The following is a 9,652-nucleotide window of genomic DNA, read 5'->3' on the forward strand; positions in this document are numbered from 1 at the left end:
AGCTCTGTATACACTGTGCAGGCTAAGCCAACTTCATGAGCATTCTTGGCCAAAACAAAACATTACGGCAAACTCTTTGCATGACTTTCTGTCTTTGACTCAGACACTCCCCAAAGATAAAAACAGGAGCTCATTTAGGGTGTGCCAAGATGCACTTCAAGCAAGACATACTAGCACTGACTGAGCAGGAGGAAAGGGCTGCTATAGAATCCTAGGGTTGTAGAGTTGGAATGGGACTTGGGGATCATCTAACTCAAGCCCTTCATTTACAGATGGGTAAATCAAAGGCAAGAGATAAAGTCCAAGATCAAACAACAGCTGATTCTGACAGAGCTCAATTCCAAACCTGATCCCCCACCTCCAAGTCAGTAGGCTTTCTGCTGCCCTATGCTGCTTAAAGATCACCCTAGCCTGGCATCTCTTGAAATCAGTAAGCTACCTATAGCTCTGGCCTTAAATGAGCAAGAATCCTTTCAAAAATCCCTGTCTGAACAAGTCCATAAAAGATTTGGGCCCCAACAAATGTCTTCTCTGGAGATGCTGTTTAAAAGTGAGCAACCACAACAGACCCCACCCAATTTCACTTCAAAATCTGTTCTTCTCCAGGTAAACCAGTTACAGTCAGAGGTTTGTCTTGCGATGATGCCCCGAGACACAGACAGCCGCTGGCGGTTCACAGTTCCAATCACTTGAAAAGGACCATGGTGCAGATGAGGACAGGAAAGAGCCGATGCATTCTGACCACCCGGGGGTGCATGCCTCTTGGTATTTTGGGGTAGCATAAAAGGCTGAATTACGGAAAACTATCAACAACAACAACAAATACTTTAAAGATCTTGGGCCATCTACATGTGCTTTCACAGCTTTTAAAGGGGGTCCTCTGAAAAGTTTCCCTTGTCCAGCCTTGATCTTTATATAAATCTGTCCAGGCAAGAGTGAGGAACTATCTACACTGGCTTCCTATTTCTTAAAAGCTCATATATCTTCTATCCCCCTATATAAATGAGCTGAAAGAAGTTGCTTCTGACTTTTTCCACAAGCTGGCCCTCCTGCAAGAACCAAATGAAGACAGTTCTATCTGAGCCAGGCACCCACACAGCTGACACCCATAACATACACTCTACAGATGCCTTCTGCTCACCCAGGGCCACTCCGATGCTCACGTGTCCCCCAGCACACACACGTCCCATGCTCTCCTCTCACTCTGCACACGCCTGCCCATGCACAAAGTACATCCACAGACCTTATCAGCAGCACCACACGGGGCTTAGGCTTGTCTCCAGGAGAAGATTTGGTCCTTCTCCAACAAACTCAATTTTAAATAAAACTAAATCTAAAACCCTAGCTACGGTCATTAGTTCAACCCACTGCCAGAAACTGCCTGCCTCATTAAAGAGTAAAACAGCAGCTGGTGAGGTCTTGAAGCCGGTTGGTGGGTTTTAAAGATCTTTAGTGTCGGCCTGACTCCCCTCTTCCACTTCAGCCAACACGTGGATTTACATTCCCTTCAGTTGGGGTGGGAGTTACCACTCAGGAAAAGGTCTGGGGAAGCCTGGAGCAGAAGCCGCCTGCTCAATTAGTCGTTCTGAATGGAGGGGAAGCGGAGAGGCCCGAACATCTGATACATCTGGGAGTGGAATTGCAGAGATGGGAAATGTTGTGTAATTAAACTCTGCTGGCCTGTCCCGCCTGGGGAATGTGAGACCCATCAGCAGTGACCTCTTCCAATCAACTTAATTGGCCCAATCTCGCCAAGAAAAGCAACAGAATTGGTTTAGTGCCTCATGGAAATAGCTTAGCTCCTGACTATTTATGGCCACTGAACTCAAGGATGGGAGCCTGACTCTGAGCCAGGAGCCGACAGCACGTGCTGACTTCTGGGAGGACTCGGAGGCTTCAGTGGGTTTCCTTGCCCCTCTGCCTCCGTTTCTGTCTCTGGGGAAAGTGTCTGTACCAACTTGCTGCGCTGGATGCACGCCACTTCCCATCTCTGAAGGCTCCTGCCTGCCAGGGACCCACGGTTTAGAGGAAAACAGGCCTTCATAGTAATAATGCAGGATGGCTGGACTTTGCTCCTCTTTTACTCCGATACGCCAAGGACAATCACTATTTTCTCCCTTCTCAAAGTCACATTCATTGTGGCGTCATGGTTTGCGCAGCTCATGTTAAAGAACCAGATGATGTTTATTTCTGACAATTAATAACAGGGCCACCTTCCAAACAGTTTGACAACCTTTTATGAATACAGGTTTCCACCAACTATAACCTAGGTTTGGCTGCCTCCATGTAATGGATGAGCAAGCTGAGGCAGTTAAAGTCCCACTCACCCAGTGGGTGAGCAGTAGACATGCAGAGGGCATTAAGACCATCTTACGAGCTCGCACTGAAAGGGGGAAGAGACACAGATCCTGTTTTTACAATGGTTCATATACATGCCAGCGCCTGTATTCCATTAGACTTCATCTCTGAGTAAAGCTTTGGACCCCTAAACACACCAACCCTTTGACTGGGATAAAAGCAAAGTGAACTTTCCTCCCTAAGGCACCACAGACATTGCCCTTTTGCAAAAGGAGAAACAAAACAGAGAACCAGAGAGAAGAGAACCTCCCTGAAGTCACACTGCTCCATAGTGGCAGAGTGAGATGAGAACCAAGACATTCCCAATGCGGAGCTTTCCATCCCCACCACACCACCCTCACACATTATCTGCCACCAGATCTGACCAAAGGTCAAACCCTATATTAACGCTCTCTCATACAGATGCATGCCCAGAAAAATAAAATTGAACCTCAAAATGGCATAGCTATCATTTTATAAATTCAAAAAGGTCACGAGTCAAATAAAGTCCCCCCAAACATGTGCTCTCATACGATTAGAACTTAACAAGCGAGGTTCCCTACCTATCACCTGGTCTAGACCAGCAAGTGCGTGCAGTCAAAGCTACCACCCTCTCTGTTCTGTTTAGCCAGCTAACCAGCTCTCAGGGTCTGAACCCAACCAACTTCACGTTCCCCTCACTTCCCAGAGGCTCGAAAGCCTGCAGCTCGTCTTTTATCTGTAACTTTTTTTTACCTAAGATGCACATCTGAGCATCCTTCCTCAGACACACCTACAAAAACATACACCTACCCCCCGCCCCGAGCTGGAATATACATCACTCCTATCCTCATGGCCAACTTTCTCCCAGTTACTTACCTCCAGCCTCATGGTGTGCGTGGGCACACGAACACAATCATACACACACCAGGTTAGCTTTACCCTCACAGCTCAGAAAACATGAAGATTAGCAAACACTCCCAATCCACATCTTCCCTGATCGGTGCTTCACCCTTCTGCAGCTCCACATGCCAAGTTTTATTCCTGCTAGTAAGTAGGCCCTTCCCACTCAAAAACCCACCCCTCAAATGTATCCGGACCTGCGTTCTGACCTGGACTGAGGCGCCCCCACCCCAGTTCCCAGCTCACACCCCCTACAAAAACAGTAACAGGCTTCAGCTGCATGCCCATCACACAAAACTGTACATCATCCCTATCTTTATGTCCTCTTTTTACAAAACCATGGCTATATTTCAAGTCAGCACCCCTTTGGCCCCCAAGATCCATAAACATCTCTAAAAACTGAATTATAGTTCTTGAAGAAACCTCAACTAGCATCGAGCTCGCTTCATTCCTCCTGGCAAAATTGCAGCAGTCAGCTGAGCTCCAAGAAGGAATGTTTCCAGGGCACTGTGCCATGGCCCAGTACCCAGCAATGAGCTGAGCATCCAGTAGTCATTCCATAAATTTTCATCGATAGCCAATATCAATTGGTGACAGTGAATTCCTCTATTAAGTAAGAAATCTACTATACAACATAACACTATATGCATCTCTGCCACTAGTCATGCAAAATATATTCCTCCGCTCGCTCCAACCCTATGCATGCATCCCCCCTGACCCCCACTCAGTGCCAACACAGAGGACTTTTCCTCTTAAATGTACATCATCCCTCATTCTAAGCCTTCTCCAATTCCCTGCTCTCTGGGGAAATGGGGAGGGGGAGGAGGCAAAAACCAACCCAGCATCCTTCCCTGACAAGTCTCGCCAATAATGAGAGTCTGAGCCCATGTTTTCTACCTCCCACACACCTCACTGCCATCCCAGCCAAACTTCGCAACACACACTCGTAAAGTTCACACTCTGCTCTTCTCAGATAATTTTTCCCCACCTCCACACACGTCCCTTTGGTAATCCTCAGGCTCCCAACCTTCCACACACATCCACCTTTCACTCCCACACACAGCCTAGCCGCCCTCCCACGCCACACCCACTCCGTGTGTCTGTGCAGGCATGCACATGCCATCTGTCTTCAACACACTGTACCTCTCTCCTCCTGCTCCGACACCCTTCGCAGGCACAGATTTCTCATTAGCTACACCTATGCTCCCACATGCTCTCATCTCCTGCTAGTCACACATATGCTCCTCTCCGAGAGTCCTCAGAAACACCTCCAGGGAACACAGGACAGGGTGGAGCTCCTGCGCTCTGGCCACCTCCCAAACACAACCTCGGGCAACTTTCCAAAAATCTCCTTCCCTGACCAAACAGAGCAACCAAGGGTCCCGATGTAACCTCCACAGGAAAGCAGACCCTATTACACAGAACCAAATCTTCCAATTCCAGCTCCCGTACAGTCCTCACCAACACACCAGGTAATGCAACCCACCCGCCCCAGTCTTTCTACTTTCCTCCAACACTTCACAGAACCTGACTTTCTTTTCATCTCACCCCACTCCCCAAGCTAGGTCTCAGTGTTTGAGCCCCAAACAGAGGCTGCTGGATTTTTATCCCCTGAATTCTACTGCTCAACTTTCTTTGTGCCACACGTCAGGAAGGAACTGGGGACCAAAGCGGGACAGGCTGCGCGTGCTGGAGGATTTCTGAGCGCTGTGAAAACAGAACGGACTGAAAAGTTCCCTCTGTGTTACAACTGTCTCTCATCCTGACATTCAGGCATGGAGCTTCGATGTTTTTTCCTGCTCCCTGTTCTGCAGAGAGGGAGAGGGTATCTCTTTATTAAAAAGCAGGTCGTCCTGCACGTTCTGTAATCGTCTGAGTTGCAAACATCAGACTCCAGGAGTGACACCCACCCCCTTTTAGCCCCCGCCTCCACCCAGCTCCCGCCCCCAGCTCTTCGCACACATAAACAAGTCGACGGGCGCGCAGTCTCCTAGCTCTCCAGCTCTGAATCCAGCCCTCCGGTTGGGTCTAGGCAGCTGCCTCCACTCAGACTCTGAACCTGCCTCCCGCCGCCAGAGGTCGAGAAGAGGCGGTCAGGTTCACGTTCTGTGTTTCCTCCACCTGGAATCCCCGGAGCCACAGATCCAATGGGAGGGATCCTCACTAAACCGCGAAGGTTTCTCTGTTCCGTGCATGGGAAGCGCGGATGAGGAACGCAGTAGCCCAACTCCCCCAAAGAAGCAGCGCACCCACTGGCCCCCTAAAGCAACAAGCAGAGTCCCTTCCCCCACCCAGCCCAGCTTCCCCCAAACTTTCAACTCCCAAGCGTCCCAAATTTCATAACGATTATGAACAGAGCTCTGGGGCAATGAAGCGAGTTGGACCGTTGTGGGTCTTTTTAACTCCGACCTAGCTCCTCCTGTCCCCGAGTGTACCAGCCTTCCCACATCTCCGCCTCAAATTCCCAGATCCGGTTCAGAGAAACCGCGAGGATTTCCCCAGGGATGGCCCGGTCCCGCATGATCCCCGCTACTCCGCCGAGTCCCAGGTGCTCAGGCCGCGCGCGGAGCTCCAACATCTGCGCTGAGAGCCGGGGTGGGGTGGCCGCCGGGTGGGCGCTGGCCAAGAGATGGCCCGACTCCGTGCTCGTTTCCGAAAAAAGCTTTCCGCGGAGGCAGAGGGACTCCCGAGCAGGTACGTCGCGCCGGGTGAGGAGTCTCAACTCCCCAAACTTGGAAGCGACCCTCCAGGTCCGGAGCTCCGAGTGCCCTCCCCCAGCCCACGCCCCGGCACGGGCAGCCTAGCAGTGCGGAGAACTCGGAGCGGCTAGGAACTGGGCGCGGGGGGCGTGCCGGGGAGTGGCGGTGGCACCTCGCTTCTGCCCTGCCTGGGATCTGTCGGTCACCCCCTTTTGTTACAGGATGCGCAGGGAGCCTTCTCTGCAGGAGCACGCGCGTGTGCTGGAGAGGGGGGTGGCAATTTTGCTGAATCTCTTCCCTGCCCTTCCGTCGCCCCCATTTCCCCTCGCCTCCGCCATTCGTTTCCAATCCAGGTCTCTTAAACTGATCACTTTCCCAGATATCGGGCGGTTTCTTGGGCCGCGGAGGGCCGAAAGAGTGGAGGTGGGGAGGAGTGTGTGCGTGCGTCTGTGTGTGTGTACGGGGTGCTGTGGTAGCGCCTCAGCCGGGGCTGATCCCAGCACAAACTTCGGGGAAGCCACAAGCCCGGGAAAGTGAGTGCAGCGCGATGGGGGTGGGGCGGGGTGCGGAGTTAGGGCCACAGCGCTGCTCCACTTTAAAAAACCCCACGAGGCCCCCAAGGCCCGAACCTGCCCACCCAACGTGCCCTCCGCCCCTTACCGTGGCAGAAGTAACCATGGCATCCGTGTGACTGTTTCCAGGGACATCGACATGAAGAGAAAGGTGGACGCAAACTTGGTCATTCAAAGTCTCCCCCAGCCCACCGCCGCCACTACCCAGCAGGGGGGGAATAAAAGAAAGAAAAGGGAGGAAAGTAGTTGCTCCGGGCTTTCTCGCGGGGCCGCGCGCGGAGCTGTTCGGTAGGGAGCCGAGCCTTCAACTCTGAGTCCCGTGAACATAATCTGCGCGGTTATAACCAGCCAACCCAGCCAGATGGCTCCGCGCTCAGCGCCTTAACCCCTTGCGCGCCGCGTCGTCCGCCCCCGCGACCGACGGGTCGCGCGCTTAGCGGGCCTGCGCCCAGCGTCTCCCTCCCCCCGACTTGGTCTGGGTGCCAGTGGGAGGACTGGGCCATTCCTCCTGGCCCCTGTTAAAGAAAAACACCAAAAACTTCCAGATGAGTTGTCTGCTTCAGTCTCCCCCATGATGTCCCTTCTAGAGATCCAAGGGAAAAAACGAAATATTCAACTTTTTAATACATTTTACATGTTAATCTCTCCAGCCTGTCTTATTTGTTCTTTTTCTTAAAGTTTTCTTTTTGTTCTTCCTTTTTTCTTTTTTATTTAAGATTTTCTTTATGAGGCAGAAGGGCCTTTCTTGCCCCTTTTCCTCTGGACGGCTTGGGTCTAATGTGCAAACTCCTCCTCCAAACCTTAGACCCTTCCAGCTCCAGATCTCTCCCCACCCCCTATCTAGCCCACCCGTCACTGCTTCCCCCACCCCACATCACGAACACGCCCAAGGACAATCGCTCCCCAGCGAACTTGCTGCCTGCTCGTGGGGACCAGTAGGAAGAGCACTGTGCGCGTGGTCAAAGGGGATCAAATCAGAGAGGTATTGGGGGAGAAAGAGTTGGCGGTGGGGGTGGAGATGAGGGCGGGGGGGGGGGGGGGCTGCAGAGAGTGTGCTTGCCTGTGCGTGCAGGCTGTGAACGGAGAGCGGGATGGATCGGAGCCTCCCATTTCACCGAGCCTCCAACTTCTGCTAAACCCCTTTCTCCAAACTAGGTTCGGGCTCTGCAGCTGAGCACCCGCCCAGCACCCACCAGTCTGCACGAGGGGACAGCTCGGGAAGCAGAAAGGCAAGAAACAAACAGATTTCTTAGTAGACCTCGGAAAGTAGTGACGTTCACTTCCCCACGTAGATTTTTCGAAAAACGGAACGGGGTGGGGGGTGCAAAATCTCTTATTTCAAGATAATTTTATCTGCGCGTTAGACCCCCACTTGTTCGGACCGTTCTCTCTAAATTTACCGAGTTAAGTCATCTTGCTTTCACCCGTTTGCCATCGAGAGATTGGGGCGGGGGTCACTTAGGGGTCAGAGAGAAATCCAGAGCCTCAGAGCGGAATTTTGCGCTCCTGCTTCCCTTCTACCCCGCTCCCCCGGTCGCGGCCTGGCGGATCTCATCTCCGAACCCCCTCCGCTTTCCTTGCCATCTCAGCCACTCCTCACTCCATCCCTTGCCGGGACCTTTTGACTCAACGCGCCGTTGGGGGAGGGAAATGAGTACGTACCCCGTCTCCTCCCTGCCCTGCCGTTCCAGTGTCTAATAAACAGTCCACTCTGTTTCAGCTAGGGTCCAGTCCAAATTTCTTTGACCTGTTTGAAAATTGGGTCACACACTGAGAAGAACCGGCACTTTGCCTACCAGATCAGGCCGAACCCCACATGGAGAGAGGCTGCGGGGCGATGGGAAGGGATGAGGAGTCTGGGGTCTCGTACTAGATAGATTGTACCTGCCTCATCATTATCCTGGCTGATGGAGGCTGCCACATCGAAAACGGCCAGAAGCGCCTACGGAGGCCCAGGGGCGGCACCTCCCACGGTCCCTGCGAAGAACAGGGTCCTCCTTCAGTGCCTCCCTCGACCCAAAATGTCCAGTTCCTCCTCCGGGCCAGATTAAGCTGCCGAGTTGTTCCCTCCACCGGGCACACAGCTACAGGAAGGTTGGATTGGGCGTGCTCTGTTAGTTAGGTTCTGGTTCTCTCCCCCTGCTCTGGCCCGCCTCCTTGCCCTCCCTCCACTTCCCGCTCTTGTCCCCCACCTCCCACCCTCAGCTCTCAAAGGGGAGATTCGGGGCCCAGTGTCAGTTCCACTGGCTGAATTCTAGGGTCTCTTTTACTGGAGCTCGAGGTCCTCCGGTAACCCAAAGATGGAAAAGAAAGAGGTGGTTGGCTTCCACTTCAGTGCGGAATGGGTTAAAAACATGTGCGGGCTGATCGGCCTGCAGCTTCTCGGTCAATGGCAGTCTGGAGGGAAGAGGGGAAGGGAGGGGGCAAACGTGAATTTGAAAAATCGGAAGAAAAAAAAGAAGAGAAGGCAGCAGTGAGTTTAAGACCCGGATTTGTTCTGCAGATGCCGGCCACTGACTGGCCGCCTCAGTTCGCCAGGACCTAGGCAACCACAGGAAGAGTTCGTATTGTTTCCCAGCTGCAGAGGGTTTTGTCCTGAGCTGGTGGGTCTGTCTTTGCGTGCAATCAACTCGTCTTGTAATACGAGAGGTGACACCTTAATCTTGCCAAATATGTGCGGTGCCTTTGGGTGGAGGGAGGTTGGGAGGGACTGAGGGACGGAGAGAGGAAGAGTGAGAGAAGCAGGCAAAAGCAGAGGGTGAAAGATACACTTTTCTCACTTCTCCCTAAATGCACAGCCATGAGCCCTTCCCTTTGTGGAAGACATTTTTCAGGCAGTCTCTCCTGAACAGGCACGATGCCATTTCCTTTACGGTTCCTCTTTCTCCTTCAGAGCAAAAGATTCTCTCCTCCCTCTAAAGACGACTAGGGGCAGCCACCCAGGTCTTCCTTTTAGCTTCAAGGAGGGTGGCAACTAACAAGAACAGGATGGCCAGAAAAAGGAGTAGAAAGGTGTTTCTTTTTCTTTTAAGATAGGATAAAAGATTATTGTATGCAATAGCGAGTCCTTTTGGAACTGCGGAACATTGTGACTTGCATGCCAATCTGATTTTCTAAATAGAGAAAGAACTTAGTGGTATCGATAGTTAAAGCAAAGAACAG

The 9,652-nt window shown here is 52.2% G+C and overlaps 1 protein-coding gene across 4 annotated transcripts in view; it reads right to left on the minus strand.

Moving 5' to 3' along the window:
- NTF3 (neurotrophin 3) overlaps positions 1-8,550 on the minus strand; it is a 66,739-nt gene extending 58,189 nt beyond the window's left edge. The window contains exon 1 of one of the 4 annotated variants that reach the window (XM_053921897.1): positions 8,379-8,550. Coding sequence is in view for 2 of the 4 variants with exons in the window: in XM_045187197.2 (XP_045043132.1) it covers positions 8,375-8,413 (39 nt within the window). In the remaining 2 variants the exon portion in view is untranslated. Of the gene's footprint in view, positions 1-4,362; positions 4,443-6,578; positions 6,807-8,374 lie in introns of those variants that run through there. The other 3 variants (XM_045187197.2, XM_024579556.3, XM_045187199.2) reach the window with 3 other exon arrangements.
- Between the last annotated feature and the right edge of the window lie 1,102 nt (positions 8,551-9,652).

Source organism: Desmodus rotundus, chromosome 3 (assembly GCF_022682495.2).
Source record: "Desmodus rotundus isolate HL8 chromosome 3, HLdesRot8A.1, whole genome shotgun sequence".
In the NCBI taxonomy this organism is placed as follows: Eukaryota; Metazoa; Chordata; class Mammalia; order Chiroptera; family Phyllostomidae; genus Desmodus; species Desmodus rotundus.